The sequence below is a fragment of the Gymnogyps californianus genome, chromosome 4 (assembly GCF_018139145.2).
Source record: "Gymnogyps californianus isolate 813 chromosome 4, ASM1813914v2, whole genome shotgun sequence".
Lineage (NCBI taxonomy): Eukaryota > Metazoa > Chordata > Aves > Accipitriformes > Cathartidae > Gymnogyps > Gymnogyps californianus.
Window position 1 is genome coordinate 77,249,494 of NC_059474.1, and position 22,345 is coordinate 77,271,838.

Here is a 22,345-nt window from a genome sequence, read left to right on the forward strand (position 1 = left end):
TTTGGTGTAGAAGCATTTGCAAAAAAGCAGGAGGAGAAAGCGAAGACAGCTATGTGTGGGATAATGATATTGTCTGCTTTTTTACAAACTGTCTTTGAAAAGAGCACAGTTTGGAAATTCCCAACACAGACCTCTGGGATAGTTCTTCTTGGCGTCGGCAGCTGTAACAAATGCAAGTGCTAAACTATAACTGTTTGGTGAGAAGGTGACTCAAAAGGCAGTTTATTAAAGAACTGTCATACTGATGTAGAAATGTACAAGCTGTAGTAGTAGTTAGGCAGATTTCCAAATCAGTCATTTCTGTCATGAAATTTCAAGTATTTTGTGTTTTGCTAAAAGTAGCAGCACTTGGACTTTAACAAATGGCGGGGAAGCAGGGTGGTTTTTTTCTTCTTTTATTCCTTGCTTCTTCTGGCTTGCTTAGGAGATGAGTTTTATACACTTGTTCTGTGTGTTTGTCAGTAGTGAATGCTAGCAGCTGGACAGAGAAAAGGGAGCCCTTTTAGCGATAAGCTGCGTTCACACTGTAACAGGCATCAAACAATTTAAGTGGGGACATAACTGACTTTCCTATACACCAGAGACAATCAAATGAGGAACACATTCATAAGAAACTAGGATTTCTAACTTCTTTTGCTCCTAGAACCACTCATTAATTGTTATTTGGCATGTGTGTTTGCCTTTTTTTTTCCTTCCTTTTTTTTTCTTTTTTTTTTTTTAGCAAATATGTGCATTCCACTGTGACTCTCTTCTCAGCCTTTGTGGACAACGCTGCTATCTTTCTGCTTTGTTCTGTTGTGTCTTGGTATTTTTGTGGATCCAATCTAAAAATCTCAAGGATAATCATAAGCAGAACTTCAGCGTAGTCTGTATATATTCATTCCATATGTGGAATATCGTGTTTGCGTGGGTTCAGTCAACTCAGTAGCAATCCTGAAGAATTCTGTGGGATGGTTCATTGTTCTGAGGACTCCTTATTTGCTAGAGAGCATGTAAAACATCTTTGCTCTGCATAAATAAGTCATTACATTACATTGCCATTAAAATGAATTCCATTATTTAAAATACCTAATTGTGCTGTTTTCTCTAGAGATTTTGTATTTTTACTGACTAATTAATTTTGTTGTTTTAAACCACGATTTCTATTTCAGAAATTTTCTGTAATGGTAACCACTTTTATATCTGTATTGAATATAAAAGTTATAAAGATAAAGCTGTTATCCTTTCAGAAGGTAAAGAAAATCAACGTCTAATCTTTTGAGAGGCACTCTGCAAATTAGGCAGTCTGTTACAACAATCTGTAGATGCATCACCATTTATGGAAGTACTTTAAGACATTGTTAATTCTGTGTTGTTTTATGTAATTTTCCTATGCAAGCAAGAAATTGTAGGGGAGTGGAATTACTAAGTCACATTATGGAGGTAAACATGCCGTGACTTCTGGCAAGTTAGCACAGCACTTACCGTCTCTGAAACGTTTCACTATTAGGTTACTTGGCATCTACTCTGAACTCAACAGGTGTAAAACATCTAGGAAGAACAGAAGTTTATCAAATGGTTTCTAAGGGCACTTTAAGAGAAAGCCTTGTCAATGCCACACTTTCAATAATATTGCTGTAAGCTGGGAGAAGTCATTGTGCCTTATTTCTTATATGCATGTATATATATATGTATACGTGCGTACATTTTTCCTAGTGGAGTTTAAGTTATGTTAAGATTCAGAAATACAAGTATTGTGAAGTGGAAGAAAGCAGAGCACAGGGAGACAAGGGTCTGTGGAATAGCTTTTTATGAAGCACCATCAATAGGCTAGGACTCTTCTGCCTGGAAAGAAATGGCTCAGAGAGGCTGTGGTACAAGTCAGAAGATTACAAATGGCATGGAGAAGGTGAATGTGACATAATTGCTCACCGTCCCTTCCAGTACAGAAGCTGAAGCGTATCAAATGAAACAAGGACATTTTGGATTTTAAACTACAAAAGGAAGGGTTTTTTTCATGCAGTGTGTAACTAAGCTGCAGAAGGCGTTGGCACGGGCTGTTGTGGATGTCGGCGGCTTAAATCAGTTCATAGAAGACTTGGACAAACCTGTGGAAGCGTGGTCAGTTAAGGGCTGTTAAATGCAAAGACTGACTCTCTGGTTCAGAAAGTCCCTGGAAGCACTGTTTGTTGCGGTCCCTGAGCGTTCTGGGAAAATGTGGTTTAGTGCTTGCCCAGTGCTTACATTATTCCTTAGACATCTGCTTTCAACCCTGTTTGGAGGCAGGGTGAACCTTTTGATGTGACCGACTGCAGCCAACTGCTATGTACTGCGGGAATTAAGCAGAATGATTTGGGACTCTTTCCCAGACATGATGGTTAGCTTTTCTTGGTGGTATTCCCAACAGGTAAATACTGACTTAAGAACATTGTTGGATGCTCCTAAGATATTTTGTAGGCATTTCGTTAGGGTCACACAGATTTTAAGTGAGATTTTAATTTAAGATACAGTTACCATTTCTTCATATCTCATAGTAACATTCATACTCGAGAAGTAATTTCATGTAGAGAACTATGTGAAAAGAAAATTGATTTTGATAGAAAAAGAAATGTTGCAGGGAAAATGCCTTGACATAAATAGCTGAGGGGGCAAGGATTCTAGTGGGGGAAGGAGTGGAAAATGTGGTCACTTTCAACTGCCTCCTTTCATTGTGGGATTGGCATCACTTAGGAAAGTAATTTTAACCTTATGGCTACTTTAATTTCCTGTTCTGTAAATTGGTAGCTGCTTAACTTCCCAGCTTAGTGAACAGTGATCTTTAGTTGTACTTCAGGCATCTTCTGAAAGAGTAACTAGCTGTGGAAGTACCAAAGAATTCTCAGTAGTCTTGTGCATCTGAAAAAAAAAAAGGGGGGGGGGGAGTGTTAGGGATTTTAAATCCATCTAATACTGAATACTTCTAGAACACAAGTATTTTGTACTTTCTTTTTATACCTTTGGGGAAATTTCTCCAAGTGTAATAGATCACCTGGTCTGCTCTGCTAGATTTTACTGTCAGACATGAAACGTGCACCACTCTGTTTCCATTTGTCCTGGTTTCGACACCATTTTGCATTTTTCTCAGAAAACCAAAAAATAACAAACCTTCCACTAACAGGGCTTATAAATCATTTCTGAAGTGGGTTGCGCTCTTCCATTAACAGGCAAGATTTGCCTATATTCTGATTTGACTGCGTGGTAGGTAATAATGTGTTGACCAAAGTCTTCTGAAGATAAATTTGTTCAGTAAAACAAATGGAAAAAGATTATTATGGTCTTGAGTAAAACAAAAAATACTTATGATGTGCATGCCTTCCGGACACGTGCAAATAACAAATCTACAAAAGAGAGTAAATGGTTAGATACGTATTTTTCTCACCTCATTTCATTTTCTGAATCTTTTTACTATAAAGTCAAAGTTTACTTACCAAATGTATTTAAAGATAATTTAGTCAGTGAAACTTACAGGCCTAAATCATTATCAAGTTTCCCAAAAAATAGTATCGTAGTGTGGAAACACTGGATAGATGCATGACAGTTATGTAGTAGCTATTTAAAGATACATGTAAGTGCAGAGTTGGATATATTTTTAAGGAGTACTGTTAAGGGTGGCAACAATACATGCAAATTTGAGATTTTTAGCTGCACAATCAGATGCGTTGGTATAGATGCTAGCATCCTGAGGATGCAGATAATCCTTTTCCAGTAATAGGAACTTGGCAGCTTCAATAGAAATAAGAACTAATACATCAAAGTCACTACCAAATGCCTCAGTCTGCTACTAAATTAATTTGCATTCCATCTGTGAAGGTATGGCAGAAATTCCGTTCTTTGTAAAACTGTTACTCATTCAGACTTGAACTCTTTGAGCTTTGATATTTCATGTGTCTTTTATTTAGATTTTTGTTTCATGACCAACTATTGTTCACTATTAGTTTCTAGCAATAATAACAGCAATAACAGCAGCTTTGGCAGAGACAACAGTAATGAAGTTCTTCAACTCTAGGCCAAGTAGCATCTTTCTTAGTGAAGCAACATTTTTCCAAGTCTTCTAACTAGCCTTGAACAACTTTACATCATTTTAAAGTATTATTATAAATTATAAGTTCATTAAAAAGTAATATTGCCTAAACAAGAATTACATCACTGACTGTTCAAACTATCTCTATTTCTGTTAGGTCAGTCTACCTCAGTATTTTCTGTGGTAACTATTTAAAAAAATTCCTTAGACTGTTTAAAAAGTAACTTTGCATTTTGAGTTGATCATAGCTTCAACTTGAATGACTATGTGATAGTCAATGTGTTGTTAAATGTATTTAAAATGCTGATTTTGTTTCGTGTTTCTTACAGGTGCATTCTGCTCCCTCTCTTGGGAACGAAGCCCCCTCAGCAGAGCCTCTTCCTGCTCGTAGATTCGGTTGACGAGGGCTGTAACGTTTCCGAGGGTGAACAGACTTCTACAAGTTTATCTGGAACAATAGCGGAGCTTTTAGCTGGCCACTTTGAGTTCTTCCCTCCCTGGCTGCTTCTCCTGTGTTCTGCCCGCAAGCAGAGTAAAGCTGTTACAAAAATGTTTACAGGTGAGTACAGAGCATAGGAAGTGTTTGTTACCTGCGCCTGTAACTAAGACGTAGGATTTGCGAGACCCTCGGTGATGGTTGAAAGCACTGATGCATGCTTAGTTCTAAAAAATGACAATCACAAAAATGGTAATTCTAAAAACCACACATTTCAGTTTTCTGAGGACTATAGAAAGCTTAAATCAGCCAAGTATTTTAGAGGTAAATTATGTCTTTGCAATACATCTGCAAAGAATGTGGCTGCTTTGAGTTTTCCTCTTGCTTTGCTAGTTTTAAAAAGCTTTGAAACAGCGTAGGTGATGTGTAAGTACGTATGTCAGCTGCATACACCCGTTCCTTACAACCTCAAAAGATTTTGTTTCATCTCCCATTAAAATCTCTCCCTTTATTTTCAGAAAGCGGGCAATAATCTTTGAAGGTGGAACTTGAGAGGGCAACAATGTAGATGTGGATTCTTGGAGTATACTTTTGGCAAAGGTTGCACAGTAAAAAAAGGCTTTACAGCTTCTTCATCCAGGCTTTACTGTGTCATGAGAATATTTCTTCACTGTAATGACATTGTTACTGGAAGTTCTCTGAAATTTAATAAAGGGCAATATCTAGACTGGATTCCAGGCCTATGTATAAAGCCTATGTGTATTAAGGACACAATTAGGACAAAAATGTGATTATAGAACATAGACCCATAGGCTTGCTCGTTTCCACAGTGGCAAAAGGTCAATGGGATAATTGCATTTTGGAATGAAGTTCTGTATTAATCAGTGGCAGACATGAAGATTGGTATTTGGGAGTATGTGAGAACTAAAGGAAACTTTGGGGTAGCTTCACAGGGCTCCTTTGGATGTTCATATGGGAATAGTTTTGTCAAAGCTTGGCTGATTAGACACGTTGTCATTGCCAAAAAAACAGACACAACTTTCTTCAGAGCAGTTTTATTTCCTTTCCATTGAATCATATAATGTTTCAGACTAGTCCTAAAAAATTGCTGTTGTCTTCTAAGTATGTTTCCAGATGGAATTCCTGACAGGAAAAATCAGCAGAACTAATGGATATGCCTTTAAAATAAATTTAATTTGAATGAGTTAATTTCTCATTTCCACAGAGAAGGACTTGATGAATAGCATAAAGGAAGTTGGCTTGTGGTATTATAATCCCATCTTCACTGTGGAAAAGGTACAGCAAAGAAAGAATAAATCCCAAAATAATTGGATACAAATTGAGAAGAAATTTTAGGGTCTGTTTGGAGGAAGTGGTGGTTTATCCACTATGAAAGAAAACTGTGACATTACAGCCAATGTGACGGCTGCCCGCTTAATACACTGTTGGATGGTTTTGCTGTTTACAGCCAATATTCAAGTCTGTGAAAGGTATAGCGAGGATGTGAGGAGCATGGCTGAAGCTTCTGTTAACTTCAGATACATTACAACTTTGTGTTGTAAAACTTGAGATAATGTTGATTTCTTTTCTGGTTCTAGCCTGAAAAGGATAGATTGTCATTAACACTTCTACTGGGGCAAACTCTTCTCCTCCTTTGTGGTATTTGAATGTTTACTTTTAGCCCAGCCAATTTATAAAGCTGTTTAATTGGTGGGCAGGCAGAATTCAAGATCAACGATAAGTATTTTTTGCACTCGTGACTGAAGAAATAAATGGTGTATGGTGTGCACTGCACTCTAGGACACTATTGTACTGAATTTCTAATACTTCCAATTTCCCAGCAAACAGATGTTTGCAAACATAATGATAATATAATCACTGTACATTTTCTTCAAATGTTTATTTAATTTGGAACAAAAAAAACAGTTTCACTGTAACTTAGTAAGATACATTGGAATCCTTTTAGGATTATTTTAGGAAAATGTGTCACATCTGTAGTTTTTTCTGCTGAAAATTTTAGAGTAGAATACAAAGTATATATTAACCAATATTAACTTGTTTACAATCAGTTTATATCAGTTTTCACTTAAAATTTTCATGCAGTGAAAACTTCCTCCAGATATCTGCTGAAATGAGAGCTAAACCTGTTTGTCAGACAGTGTTATCAATGACTGGGAGCAGGATTGCTGCAGTGGCCTGGACCTGACGATCCTCTTTTTTGGGTGTCCAGTACAGATGAGAGTTCTGCAAGCATCTCCCTAGCCAAAAATAGTGATGATGTGGAAAAGAGAGTCCAATCTTTCTCATCCACTGTCATCTTGCCACTGCCAGTCGTGAATACATCATCCGTACCACTCTAAGAATGAGAAAAGGAGGAGGGGTGTTTATTCTGGTCCTCTTTGTTCCTTCACTTTTGTTGGTGACTTATTTATGAAAGTTGAATAGTTGTGCCTGCATCTGCAGCAGCTTGTGTTCTGGGCCCTTCTGTATTCCCAGATTCTGTAGTAGCACAATGTGCTACAGATTTTTCCCCTTACTCAGATTCTCAGCTTTCATTAATTAAAAAAAAAAAAAAGGAGGAGGGGAGAGAAAAAAAGGTTTTGCCTCTTGTGGATGCAGAGACAACCTCAAAAATATGAACCAAATGTAAAATGATGCCTGCATGAGTCTGCGGTCACCCTCCACAGTGAGCAAAAGCCAGGCAATTGAGTGAAAAAGGAGGGGAACAGATAATGCGTGTCCTCCTGCCTTCTCTTGCATGTGCACTGTCACCAACTGCCACATCATGCCTGTTTTGTTTTTCTTACAGACTTTTTTGCTGAATTTAACAATTCTCTGTCTTGTGCCCATAATTATCCACATTATTTCCCACATCATCGTTTGCTGTCATTTGGCTACAAGTATGGACAGTCAAGCAGCTACATTAAACACAGTCTTTCCAGTCTTTGTATTATAATGTTAGAAAAGGTTTCCTTGTATTTCTAAATAACTGAAAAAGCCCTCTAACCTGAAAGTAGCACAGAACATACAATGGTTTTTTTATGCTTCAGCTAATTAGCTAATGAAAATGCTGCTTCTAAAATAAGGCTAAATCTTGAAAGCATAGCAGTTGTTCTTACAAAACTAAATTCCTTTTTTAAAGATCCATCATATTAGTTTAAAAACTTCAGGCACTTTAAAATCAGGCAATTTTATTTAGATAAGTTTGAGTGAAAAGCAGATAATTTCTCATTAACAGCATAAAGGTAAATAAACAAAAGTGCATATGTACAAATGCTCTATTTATTGGTTTCAAGAGGCTTTTTTTAATAGGCATTTACTTAATTTCTCCTTTTTTGTTACACACATAAATCAAATATCTGTGGCATCTGGTTTGATTATACCCCTCAATTAAACACTGACATTATTCATCCAAAGAATTCCTTCTCGTGTGAGGCATGAGTGCACCAGTGTGGTACAGCCCATGCAGATGTCAAATCTCAGGGACCCGTAGTTTCAATAAAGTTCATGTTAGAGACCCGAAAGATACTGGAAACTACGATAAAAAGAATCAAAAGTGGACATGAAAGGGTTCAGTTTAGCCTCAGAGGCAGCTTAAGCTCCATTTACCTACTTATCCATAGGCAAAAGCAGACAATATGTCGTTCATTTTTCACTCTTCCTTTTATCTGTCATTCAGTTCCAGACAGCCAGATATTATTAAGAGCTGATATTTATCCAAACTTATTCTGAATTAGAAATCTTGGGAGCATAAGCCTTTCTTGTATTTCTGCTGTTTGCTAGTTCTGGTCTGAATAGATGTGGAGGGTTGTTTTTCTTGAAACCTTTCCTAAAATTAAAAAATAAGCAAAAATGGGAAAACTTTAGAGAAATATAGTAAAAAATCACAACCCAGCTTCTCTGCACCCGGAAAACTCATACTGTTTGGTAATTGAAGCTACTCAGGTACTCGTATTGCTGAATCCCCAAATCAAATCAGTTGCCTGATTTGGAATGGAACCTTTTCTCATTAGCTGCCATTCCAGAAAATAAATGGCATGAGACAACTTCAGGAGAGATTGCTTCAAAAAAGAAAAATCTAAATTGTCCTCTAATTTTTCATTGTAGGTTGGAATTTATTTGGGCAGTTTCATGTTACTTTAAAGTCTTTATGGGAGTTGGATTTTTACTATAAAAGATAATTTTAATATGTTTATGTAGTTGTAAAATTTACTTCTATAATATTAAAGCTTTGAAAAAGTTTATTTGTTGGTTTGGTTTTTGGCAAAATATTTAGAAGGCTTAGGAAATAAACTGGGAGCTTTTAATTACTGTTTCCTTTCTTCTCATTACCACTTTCTTCTGATTACCACTTTGAAAACATGATACTGGTCACACGGACCAGTGAGAGCAGCAGATTTCAGCCTCAGTGTCTCTTAGCATCTGGCGTAGATGCAGTGAAATTTGTAATGCATAGGATACTGCAGATGCACTAAAAGCTAAGTGTCCTGCTTCAGTTTTCAGGTGCGTTTTACTCTGCTGGATACGTTATTCTTTTTGAGCAGGTGTGCGTAAATGGCCATAGAAATACCTAATTCAGTATATGTTTAGATCAGCAGTGTAAATTATTAATGCCAAAACATTGCCATGTTTTTAATCGTTTAGATTACTTTAAAGTTAACAATTCCGTTAAATGAAATATGTTAAAATGTATTTAAAACTTTTGTAATTTACTTATGTAAATGTATTTAAAGATATGAAAGTAGAAGGATATTTTTAAGTATTTACTGGAACCTGGTAGTTAATAGCTTATTTTTTATTATTAAACTTTGAAAAGGTTGACATACTGTAGAAGTATTTATATAGCCAAGATACGGGTTTTTTTCTTTTCTTTTTTTTTCCCTTTGAGTGACCCTAGATCTTGCCAAGAAATACATTTGGAACTCATTTGTTTACAGAACTGCGAGGAATTTAATAAATCAGGAAAATCCATATTGGAGCTCCCATTGGGTTGAAAGGGATGTGTTGTAAGAAAAATTTTAACAATGCAAAAAGCAGGGTCGTGGGACTGCAAGTTCTGTCTACTGCAGTCCTGTTTTGCTGAGCTTAAGTAGTTCATGGGAATGCATCTGAAACAAAATGAGCTTTCTCTTAATGTTTTGGTGCTGCTTGTCCATGAAAGTGACTTATTGTATCTGGTAAGGTTGAAAAGCAAGTTTGCAGGATCTTTGTTTGGAATTGTAAAATGACCTCATTTAGATAGACGTTTGGGCAAAAAAACATGGCTTTGTTTTCTTCCTTCAAGCTAGCAACAAGAATTTGAGATTTAAAAAAAAAAAAAAAAATCTATCTATAAGGCCTTTTTTGAATTATTTGCTTATTATAGTATGGTGTGGTGCAGTGGTTAAAATTAACAACCTATTTCTGCTCAAAAGTCTGCTACAATGGCAGTTTGTTCATCCCAGCCCTTAAAGAGCATATTGTCCCTGGGTTGTGTGAAGATCTGTGTAAGTGTAGTGTGCTTCTTGCTATACAAACTTGTCTTCAGATACGATGTACAGGATCTCATTAACAAGGAATATTTGGAAATATTGCAAAAGAAAAGAAGCAATTTTTAGCTTCCATGAACATCAGCTAATCAAATTGTTTAAATTACTGACTTCTTAAATATTCACTGCTCTGAAGTCTTCTGAAATTTATTTGCTTGGCTGAAGTGCTTAAGACATTTGGTATGTTTCAGGTAAGTACCGAGTAGGGCAGTATTTTTAACCCTAATATGGAACAAAGTAATGATACAGCCTCATTTAAACGGGGGAAAAAAACCCCAAACACACAAACCCTTCCTTTGTTACTTTTTTTGGAGGGCTTGGCGGGGTTTTTGCCACATCCAAAATGGGTTTGTTCACTTTCCCACCCATTTTGGGAAGCAAAATGAAAATTGATATTCAAAGAACATTGCAGGATAAGCAAGAGTCTTGCTTTTGAAGCACATGTACAGGGACTGAGATACTTAAACAGTTATCAGTCTGCAAGTTTTCATGTGAAGGCTGGGAGTCAAGGGAGGTGAAGTGTAGTCATTAGTCAGGCAACACTGAACATGAGCTGAAATCTCAGGATTGCTGTCATGTGAGTCAATCAGGGGTTTTGTCGTTGGGGGGAAATGAAATCAACTACTGTAAAAACTGAAAAAACACTTGAGTAATTTAAAAAGAAAAATAACTTACATATGCAGATATATATTGGAAGGAAGGATGTGGGCATGGGATTAATGTGAGAGATTGGGGATGTTGTGAGCAGCGTCACTTATGACTAAAGACATTGAGGAGGAGTTTGCAGAGCTCTGTACCTATTCGCATTCAGCCAAGTGACAGGTACAAATCTGTACTAGGAGAAGCAGAGACGTTCAAAGAACTGGAAGGTGAGTGAATGCGGTGGTTGCATTTGCTCTGAATTGAGCAAAACAGAGCTGTTCCCTGCACACACGAGACAGCCAAAGGCACGCTTGTGTCTGATTCCAGCTCTGTGTATGCATACGATGGTGAATGCATGCACCAAGCAATGCCCTGTTTTTAATGCCTCTGTTTTCACTTCTGTATCTTCTGAAGGATCGTAACCTAGAAACAGCCTTTCACTTGAAGTGGAAGCTTGGGATCTGCAGAATCACAGGGCACTGTCTGTTCTTACTCAGCAAAGTTTCTTATTTGGCTTATGCACAAGAATTAAGGGCTTTACAAAGTTACATACAGAATATTTTAATCAAATACATAGTAAATCGACGAATTATGCCATTCTGCAGGTCAGGTTAGGACATTGCTAGAAGTTGTGACAGGTTATGGTGGATAAAGATGGTTCTGTGTTTCTTTTGAGGGGGGGGGGGGGAAAAGTCTCTGTGGAATGGAGAAAGATCCCCCCAAAATAATTATTTTCTGCCTCCTGGCCTTCTCATTCAAAAATCTTCAAGTAGACAAACTTATTAGTGTGTCTTAGCCTGAGAAGTGACTGTGCAAAAGTGTCCTATCCAGTGATTTTTGGGGGGCGGAGAAGCATGATTTTGGTTTAGGTATTCTATTGATTTAGTCCTGTTAGATTTGTAATGCTGCCATAATTAATAAGGGAAGCAGAAATATTTTAGTAACACTGCCATAGTTTGCCTCTCAGTTCTAATCTGTTGTGTTTGTACAATGCTCATGTAGACTAAACAATTAACAGAGTGAGTTTAGTGTGACATTCAGAACCTCTGCTAAAGACACTCGGGAACAAAAAACACAGCTGTTATCAGGCTGAATTTTCAGTCAGAACAACCTCACAGACTGAGCGGTTTGATCCACAGAATGTTTAAATACAATGAGGACATAGATCTGAAAGTAGCATTCTTCAGAGTCTCACTTAAAATTATTTGTTCCATGGAGATGGGGCCAAAATTGCATTGAATGCGTTGCTCTGTGGTTGCTTTTCCTTCAATATAATTTGGAGGTTAGTAACTGCTTTGGTTTGAAAAGCAAAATTGGGGGGTTTTTTATGACCAGCTGAGCTGAGTGTAAGGAAATGTGTGCAGTCTGCTACACTGGAGGAAGAGATTACAGCCTGTCCCTGGAGAAGTGAGGTACAGTTCTGGCCTAAAACACAGTAGTTCAAGCTGCTGTGTCTGTGACCTCTGCGGTTTTCCCGTAGCTTCCGGAAAAGTAGTATTCAAACAAGGTAATGTGTCATTAATCAAAGAGGGTAGGTCTTCATCGAATGCTTAACTTGGCACTACCAAAGCAAATGTTTTAAATGACAGAGATAGCCATGTAGTCCGTACAACTATATCTTCATTCCGCCTCATTCCTGAGAGCCTTACAGCCACTGAGGTTGCCCTAGGGACTTCTTCACATGTGCTGCTGAGAATAGCGTTATTTCCTTTGGGATGGGGGGGGGAGTATGTGTACGCGTGTAGGGAGGAGATGTACACAGCATGCATGTATGAAATAATTTCCGTTTTTCCTCTAAAGAGTAAACAGGTTAGAAAAACAATGAGATCATATGACTATGAGAACCTGTTTCCTTATACGATGAGTCACCTAGCAAAGAACCGGGGTGTTTATCTAAAACTCAGTCCTTACTTGAAAAAAAGTAGGTAATTTTCAGTGCACAGAGGTGTAGAGATATTTAAAACTATTTTTGAGTGTCTGTCTCTCCTATATCATAAAAGCTTTTAAAAGAAACTAAGGTGATCAAGTTAGTGATTTATGTACATTTCATCATGCATATGGTGAATACCTGGTGTATACCAGGTGTGAATAACCTCTTCTATAATTATATTAATATAATACTTGTCTTAATCTAAATAGCTGAAAATTATTTGGAATTCCATTGTTAACCACATTGGAGAAGGGCTTATTCCTTTAATAATAATACTTAATAATCTTATTTTGGTTGCAGTTCTGGTGGTTTTGCTTAGGTGTTTAGTATTGTCCAAGGTAGACACACAATGCCTGATCCAAATTGATTTTTAAAATTTTCTTCATTAGTAGCATGTATTTCTTCTTATAGTAGATGGTGATAAAAATGTGTCTATTATCAAAGTCCTCTGCTATTATTATTAATTTACATTCGCTATGTGTACACACAAAGTGTATTATTGTGGGTGTTCCCTACCTAGAAATGTCGGTCTTTCATTTAATTTTTTTAACATTGAGTTAAGCAAAACTAGATCAGAAATAATAACAACTTTCTTCCTTTTTAATAGGTTTTCGAAAAATAAGTCTGGATGATCTACGAAAAGCTTATATTGTGAAAGATGTGCAACAATATATTCTGCATCGTTTAGATCAGGAAGAAGCACTGAGACAACACCTCACAAAAGAAACTGCAGAAATGCTGAATCAGCTTCACATCAAAAGCAGCGGTTGCTTTTTGTATCTGGAACGTGTCCTAGATGGAGTTGTGGAGAATTTTATTATGTTACGAGAGATCCGTGATATTCCGGGAACGTTAAATGGCCTGTACCTTTGGCTCTGTCAGAGACTTTTTGTGAGAAAACAATTTGCAAAAGTCCAGCCTATTCTTAATGTAATTCTTGCAGCCTGTAGGCCGTTAACCACGACGGAATTGTATCATGCAGTGTGGACCAAAAATATGACATTGACGATGGAAGACTTTCAACGCAAATTGGATGTCCTGTCAAAAGTCCTTATTGATGGACTTGGAAATACAAAAATCTTGTTTCATTACAGTTTTGCAGAATGGTTGCTAGATGTAAAGCACTGTACGCAGAAATACTTGTGCAATGCAGCAGAGGGACACAGAATGCTGGCAATGAGTTACACTTGCCGAGCAAAGGATTTAACACCGTTAGAAGCTCAAGAGTTTGCATTGCATCTAATTAATTCAAATTTACAGCTAGAGACTTCAGAGCTGGCTTTATGGATGATATGGAACGGCACACCTGTCAAAGACTCCCTGTCAACCTTGATTCCTAAAGAACAAGAAGTATTACAGCTGCTGGTAAAAGCTGGTGCTCACGTCAACAGTGAAGATGACCGCACGTCTTGCATTGTTCGGCAGGCTCTGGAGAGAGAAGATTCCATTCGCACCTTGTTAGACAACGGAGCATCAGTAAACCAGTGCGATTCCAATGGGAGAACGCTCTTGACCAATGCAGCGTACAGCGGCAATCTCGATGTCGTTAACTTACTGGTTTCAAGGGGAGCAGATTTAGAGATAGAAGATACTCATGGGCAAACAGCACTTACCTTAGCTGCTCGGCAGGGACATACCAAGGTTGTCAATTGCTTGATCGGATGTGGGGCTAATGTTAATCACACTGATCATGATGGCTGGACGGCATTGCGATCTGCAGCGTGGGGTGGGCACACAGAGGTCGTTTCTGCACTCCTTTATGCTGGAGTCAAAGTGGACTGTGCAGATGCTGATAGTCGAACAGCGCTGAGAGCAGCAGCTTGGGGAGGACATGAAGATATCGTGCTGAATCTGCTTCAACATGGTGCTGAAGTTAATAAAGCTGATAATGAGGGCAGAACAGCGTTGATTGCAGCCGCGTACATGGGGCATAAAGAGATCGTGGAGCACCTGCTGGATCATGGTGCAGAGGTAAACCATGAGGATGTGGATGGAAGGACTGCGCTGTCTGTCGCTGCGCTTTGTGTACCAGCCAGTAAGGGACATGCCTCAGTGGTTAGTCTTCTAATTGACCGTGGTGCTGAAGTTGACCATTGTGATAAAGACGGCATGACTCCACTGCTGGTAGCTGCTTATGAAGGACACGTAGATGTTGTTGATCTGCTTCTAGAAGGAGGAGCTGATGTTGATCACACAGACAACAATGGTCGTACGCCTCTTCTGGCAGCAGCCTCCATGGGCCACGCTTCAGTTGTAAATACTCTCTTATTTTGGGGTGCAGCTGTTGATAGCATTGATAGTGAAGGGAGAACGGTTCTGAGCATAGCCTCTGCACAAGGCAATGTTGAAGTAGTACGGACTCTGCTGGACAGGGGGCTAGATGAAAATCATAGAGATGATGCAGGCTGGACACCTTTGCATATGGCAGCTTTTGAAGGTCACAGGTTGATATGTGAAGCTCTTATAGAACAAGGTGCTAGAACAAATGAAATTGATAATGATGGACGTATACCTTTCATATTAGCTGCACAAGAAGGTCACTATGATTGTGTGCAGATATTACTGGAAAATAAGTCCAACATTGATCAGAGAGGCTATGATGGGAGAAATGCTCTCCGGGTTGCTGCTTTAGAAGGTCACAGAGATATAGTTGAATTACTGCTCAGCCACGGTGCAGATGTAAACTACAAAGATGCTGATGGCCGGCCAACACTTTATATCTTAGCATTAGAAAACCAGCTTACGATGGCTGAGTATTTTTTAGAAAACGGTGCAAACGTAGAAGCAAGCGATGCTGAAGGAAGAACAGCACTCCATGTTTCCTGCTGGCAGGGCCATTTGGAGATGGTACAGGTGCTGATAACGTACCATGCTGATGTGAATGCTGCAGATAATGAGAAGAGATCTGCTTTGCAGTCTGCTGCATGGCAAGGTCATGTGAAGGTAGTGCAGCTTCTCATTGAGCATGGAGCTCTGGTTGACCATACATGTAATCAAGGTGCTACTGGACTCTGCATTGCGGCCCAAGAAGGGCACATAGACGTTGTTCAAATATTACTGGAGCATGGTGCTGATCCAAATCATGCCGACCAGTTTGGGCGCACTGCTATGCGTGTTGCAGCTAAAAATGGACACTCTCAGATTATTAAATTACTGGAAAAATATGGTGCATCTACTCTGAATGGTTGCACTCCGTCTCCAGTCCACACAATGGAGCAAAAACCCTTACAGTCAGTCTCCTCTAAAATGCAGTCATTAACAATGAAGTCAAATAGTTCAGGGAGTACTGGCGGAGATATGCAGCCTAGTATGCGTGGCTTATCTAATGGGCCTGCTCATGCCTTCAGTTCTCCTTCAGAGTCACCTGATTCTACGGTTGACCGTCAGAAGTCATCTTTATCAAATAATTCCCTGAAAAGTTCCAAAAATTCTTCTCTCCGCACCACGTCGTCGACTGCGACTGCTCAGACAGTGCCCATTGATAGTTTCCACAGCCTGTCATTCACAGAGCAAATACAGCAGCACTCCCTGCCACGCAGCAGAAGTAGGCAGTCTATTGTTTCTCCTTCTTCCACAACTCATTCCCTAAGTCAAAATCATAATTCACCAAGTAGTGAATTTGAATGGAGCCAAGTAAAACCTAGTTTGAAATCAACTAAAGCTAACAAAGGGGGGAAAACGGACAACTCCAGCAAATCTGGGTCAGCTGGAAAAAAAATAAAACAAAGTAGTTCCTGTCAACCAAAAGTATTAGAGTATGAAATGACTCAGTTTGATAAACGAGTACCTATGGCCAAATCTGGGACAAGTGTGCCACTTAAATCGATGCCGGCAGAGCCACAGTGCAAAATTTTGGTCCCGCCAGCTCAACAAGAAGTTGGTCGATCTCAGCAACAGTTCCTAATTCACCAACAGAGTGGAGAGCAGAAGAAGAGAAATGGAATTATGACGAATCCAAATTACCATCTTCAGAGCAATCAGGTTTTTCTTGGTAGGGTTTCTGTCCCACGAACAGTGCAGGATAGAGGGCATCAGGAAGTACTGGAAGGCTATCCTCCCGCAGAGACAGAACTCAGCCTTAAGCAAGCCTTAAAACTTCAGATCGAGGGTAGTGACCCAAGTTTCAACTACAAGAAGGAAACACCATTATAAAAGGTAACCTATCCAGTCAGAAAGGAAGCAAATGCGTATATTTCATCATGTGCATTTTAAATACGCTAAAATTACATGTCATTGTCATTTATCATCATACTTGCTTTCTTAATGAAAGCCATGATTGTTAAAATCTTAACCTGACAAGTATTTGCTTTGCTGTCGTTTAAAAGCATCAACCATAGAGGAATTGGATCACCGTCATATTTTCTGTTGAGTTCTGATTGCTCAAATCATACCCCACTGTCATTGATACGTGACTGAATAAAACAGCAAGTTTCATGTAGCGTTGATTTGGAATTTTCTTTTCAAACATAAGGACAGCTGGGAATTTTAATATGTGGTATTTTCAGATACACTAATTATTTCGTTATTTACAAAAATGCTTTTCAGGAAGCTTCTGAAGATTCTTGTAAGTTACAGGCGACCACTTTTGTGAATTTGGATTTTAAATGTGAAATCTCAGTAGCATAATTATCTACATATTAAAAAGTTAAAATACTACACTAAAGCTTTGATTTTTATATTTCTGTTACTGTGAAGGTAACCCACCTATAAGAGATGGCATTCCTCAGAGCAAGATTAGCATCTATGTTATGGTACCAACTTTCTGACCATTCTGTAGTTCTTAATCAGTGGAGTTCATTTAGATTTCTCACTTTCTCTCCTGTACTGAATTTTAAGCTGAAAAGGGAATTTTATGTAGCTTTTTCAGACCTGAATTGTCAGTGAGTCAGCTAAAATAGAACTATTTTTCTCCCTCTTCCCAATGAGATTTATCTTTTTTAGGGTATTGGGAACGTGTTAATAATTAATATATTTTCTATTTGAATTTCAAAGAAGCAGCATTTTTATGAAATGTATGTGCATGTCTTATTGCTTATTTGCTTATTTTTGAAAACATATTTTTTTGTTTGTGTAAATCCTGCATTTTTGACAGATCAGACTGCTGCTCCTTAGAACAAGAATGTTCTTGCTAGCTGACTCTGTTCTGCTGCAAGTCATCAAAGACTGCAGGTTTCTAGGACAATTACAGGTGGTGCAGAATCCACAAATGGGAGGTTTTTCAGCTATCAAAAACACATAGGCAGGGTTTTTCCCAAAATGTCCTGGAAATGGATTTCACTGTAATGGAATGCATCTCTCTAGAAGTAGCTGAGGTCTCTTGTGAATTGCAGAGCATTAGAATATTGTGCAGGACTCCAAGATGTTTCCTTGGTTAAATTAAAATATTTGAAACAGTACAGTGTTTCAAAAAGCTTTATACTAGAGCCTGCACGTTTGTAAAATGCAAATATTAGCAAAGGGTCAGATGAGCTGTGGGGCAGGCGAAAGTGAAGAGGCAGGATGACAGGAGCAGGCATGGAGAGGAATAAGCAGGTGAGAGAGAATGGGCTCTAAATCTTCATAAAAGTCAAAAGGACTTTAGAGTCCCACAGTTCTACAATATGTCCAAACAGGATTTAAATTTGTTTGTAATTTTTTTCCTGCCTCCATAAAACATATTAAAATGTATGATTAAGAATTCTATTTCCTAACTGTTATGTACCTGTGCCTGATGTTCATTGCTTGCTTTCATGTTACACTTCATTGTAAATCGATTGTATGGTTCTGACCTAGGATGTATTGATTTGACCTGACCTGTCGTCAAAAGACTAGTTTTGATGAATTTTCCGTCTTTGTTCATTTTAAAATATAAACAAAGCACGTAAAAAGATTTGAACATTCCACATACAATTTTAAAACTCGAATTGGGCTTTGCTTTACCTGGAAAAAATAGTGCTTTATTGAAAATTCAGAGGTTTTCTCTGTGAAGTACTTGGTTATGCAAGTGGCTAAGCATATGAGGTGACAGATAACTAAATGGTTCCTTTTGCTTTTTCTCTAAAGATTTTTCATAGCTTCATTTTAAATATGGCAGTTTAAAACAATTTTGTGTGGATTATGAATTGCTTGGCACAGGCTATAATTTACCTCCTCTTTTGCCAAGTCTCGAGCACAAAAACAGTAATTTCCCTGACCAGTGAATAAATTAGTCACCTGTGGAGAATCAGATCAGAAATACTGTACCGGAGCACCTGAGGAATGGCTTTCCTTCCCTGGCTGCCGCTTCTGAGCTCTGTTCGGGAAGCTCTCCTGCTGTGGGGACCTTGTAGCTGCTTTGAATGGTAGAGAGCACAGGGAATCAGTCATGGGATTTGAGTTAGGCAGGAAGTACTTTTCACCGTCGGTATGTTGTTGTGTGCTTTTAACTTCAATTAGAAATGATATAGCTCTCTTTCTGACAACACTGTTTGTACGACGGGGTATTTTAAAACTTAATGTTTTTATTTTGTACTTTTAGGCCAATTCCATGATGAACAGAAGCGCTTCTGCTCCGAATGATTTGTCAGCTGGCTGGGATGAAAGCATACAATGCTTGTTTAGTCCACCTAGAAATTCAAGAATGTGATTACTACAGTACAGTTACCTTAATTACTGTAACGTGCCTACATTTTCAGGCTGCCTTCTCAGTATAACCCTCTGTGCTTCAAAAATTTATTTTGTGTACTTTGTATTTAATACACAGAATGAGCACTTTTTTTAATTGCAGAAAGATATATGCTGTATTTCCCTGACAACAGCTGAAAATGGTAAGAACAAGGAATTCTGATTTCCTATTCCAGAACGCTTGGTAGAGGTGCATGTGCCACAGTGAACTGTGTATGGAAAGGCAGTGCTTTTTGTATTTATTTTCCTGTGGCTAAAGAAAATAAGCAAACACTTTGTCACATTTGCATTGTTGTAATGTATGGTCAGTTCCCTGTGTACTTCAAAAAGTTCTCTCCAGAAATACAAGTCTTGTAACAGTATTTTATAAATACTGTACTTGTGTGTTCTGTCTGTGTAATAGCTGTTCAGTGGTAGCGAAGGAATCGGACTGCGACCATCTGCAGTATCTTTGGGATTTCTAAGAGGCAAAATCCACTGTCTGGTACTACAGCAGCAAATCTGGATGGCAGACTGTGACCACTGAAAGCAGTAGGCAAATTTGCTCTTGGACACTTGATCTTAAATAGCCTCCGTTATTGTTATGGTAATGAGGTAACTGGATATGGGTATGTTTTAGGTGCTAAAGTAAAAGGTCTGATCCTGCTTTCATGTGTAGCTTTATACGTTAGAAACAGCTCTTTCTTTTTTCCAAGGTAAAGGACTATATTGAGAATGTCAGTAAAACGAACCATGGGAAATACAGACGGTTTGTTAATGAGGCTGAGAGAATATACAGTGAGAGTACAGTGGAAAAGCAAATGGTTAGTAATACCGTTGTCTGGGGAGTACAGAGATTACTGAGTTAGCCCTGTCCTGAGACAATAACTCTTTAAAGCACAAACTGGTATGAATGTGGTTACTGCTTCAGATGGATTAGGTCGAGCCAGCGTGAGTATCTCTGTACCTGGAGCATGGTTAATTGGCAGTCTGGGTAGTCCATCTACAGATAATGGAAAGCTGGTTCCCCACTCTTACAGCAGAAGAATTTTACTTATATGAAAGAGAGCAAAATCAAGGCCATTGTTGTGAAAGTGAACAGTATGAATTTTTCCTTTGAATGTGCACATGTTACTTGCACAGCTCTGTGAGTGATAAAATGAAACAAGTGGGTTATTTTCTCCTACAAATGCAAGCTATATTCTACTATTCACCATTACACAGCCTTGCTCTTTAGAAAATAAGCCTATTTTTGTATGTATTTCTTCTAAAGGCTTGGGTTTCATCTTTTTCATACTCGAATTCTGATCATTCCACAAATATGATAGAAAGCTGAGGTTATTTTTCATAGAGGATTAATTAGATGTATGGCTATCCTTAAACGTCGATAAACGGCCCCTGGATGTATATGTAGTGCATATTCTGAGGCACTAAAGGGCTCCGTGTCTTCTTGTTATGATTAACAATCATCAGAACGTTTTTTTTTTAATATCTTGCACCTCCATTCTTATTTGCTTGTTACTAAATGTAAAAAGAATCTTTTATAGTCAGGCATTCAGCATATAGTAAAATTAGATGTTAAAAGTTGACACACGGCAATATTGATTATTCTGAATGTTTCATGTATTGAATTTCTTGTCCCCGTGGGACAATTATAAAATAAACATAACAGGAGTCTGGCAGAATGGCCTTAAGAGGATTAGTGGCTCAGTAAAGAGAAAGTACCAAAATGTTCTCAGCAAACGTGTTCCGAACCTCAAGTATAGTACATTTGCAATACTGTGCACGAATACAGCTTTTCTTAGTTATTAGATATGTGTTTTGTTCTGTAGAAAGGGATCCCTGAATGCCGACGTTTTTCTACTGACCTTGACTGTCATTGGGATTATATTTATTTAATTTTATTGTGTTGTTATTAATTGCACCTTGTGGACAGAGGACGTAAAAATATGGCCAGTTTCACAAGGGGCCACAACTTATAGATAGCCTGATGGGTTTTGTGTGAATAATATTTACATTTGAAACAGTTGCTGGGAAAACCTTATATCCAAATCAGCAGAAAGCAGACCTGTTGAAAATGTTTTCAGAATGACAGTTCTTACAGATTTTGAACAGAGCATGAATTGCTTTAAAACTTTCTCAGAAGGTCTGTGTAATTCCACGTTGCTGTTGCGTGTGATTTTTAATGTCATCGTTTGTGAGGGTTTTGCGTACAAAGAAAAGTTGCTGTTCCCCCCGTTGTTCGCTCTGCTCTGCTCTTTCACATCTGTACAATCAAGTGGCGGTGAATGGAGTTGCATAGCTGTGACTCAGCACGGTTTCTTCTGGCAGTGTAACAGTTCTCACAACCTAAAAAACCTGAATAAAACATGAATCCTGTTTCTCTTCATCCCATTTCGCTGGTCCTTCCAAGGTCATCTCCACAAGACATCTAAAATTTTTGATGGGAGAGCTAGGGAAAAAGACTGTTTTGTGGGCGCGGATATCAATACTGTATGCATGTGGAGAAACTCTTCAGAAGAGAAATGCGTTAAGAGATACAGAGGCACAGTTGATGCATTTTTGTCTTCTCTGTGATCAGTATTGAAAACATTGCCGTTTCTTTAAAAATAAAAAGGTATTTTCCCTCATCAGTTACTCTGCTATGCAAATGTCTGTTATGCTTAGTATTCCCCATCTGAACTCCTCAGTTAACTTGGTTTGCAGATAGACTGTTTTTCCTGGAGTGGATTGTAAATAGCCTTTAATGTACATTGAATGAATTTCGCATTGTAAAATTTTTATTTTATTCCTTGTATTATATTAAGCGAAAAACCCTGTGTATATGAAAGTGCATAATAAATATATTTGCTTTTCAGCAGACATCTAGCTGTTTTAATTTTACTACCTCGTTTCCTGGGACATCTCGGGAAAAGGTTATTAAACCTGATTAACGTTTGTGTAGTACTTAATGAAACACAATGTACGTGTCCAGTAGGGAGTCTAGGCTAGCAAAACTCAGACCCCGACGTTAATTCCTATGACCCTGCTTATCACTTATCATTAACCTTTCTCAGGTTAATCTGAGTCAACCCTGAGCATTTGCAGGAGAAAATTCACTGCATGTTTGTTTAAAATGACCATTATATACCGAATATACCAGGAGGGCC

The 22,345-nt window shown here is 38.2% G+C and overlaps 1 protein-coding gene across 1 annotated transcript in view; it reads left to right on the forward strand.

Annotated features, from left to right (window-relative positions):
* ANKRD50 (ankyrin repeat domain containing 50) overlaps nt 1–22,058 on the forward strand; it is a 43,826-nt gene extending 21,768 nt beyond the window's left edge. The window contains exons 3-5 of the mRNA XM_050895745.1: nt 4,369–4,598; nt 13,183–16,730; nt 19,072–22,058. Of these exons, the coding sequence (XP_050751702.1) occupies nt 4,369–4,598; nt 13,183–16,727 (3,775 nt within the window). The 3' untranslated portion in view covers nt 16,728–16,730; nt 19,072–22,058. The remainder of the gene's footprint in view (nt 1–4,368; nt 4,599–13,182; nt 16,731–19,071) is intronic.
* Nucleotides 22,059–22,345: the final 287 nt, after the last annotated feature.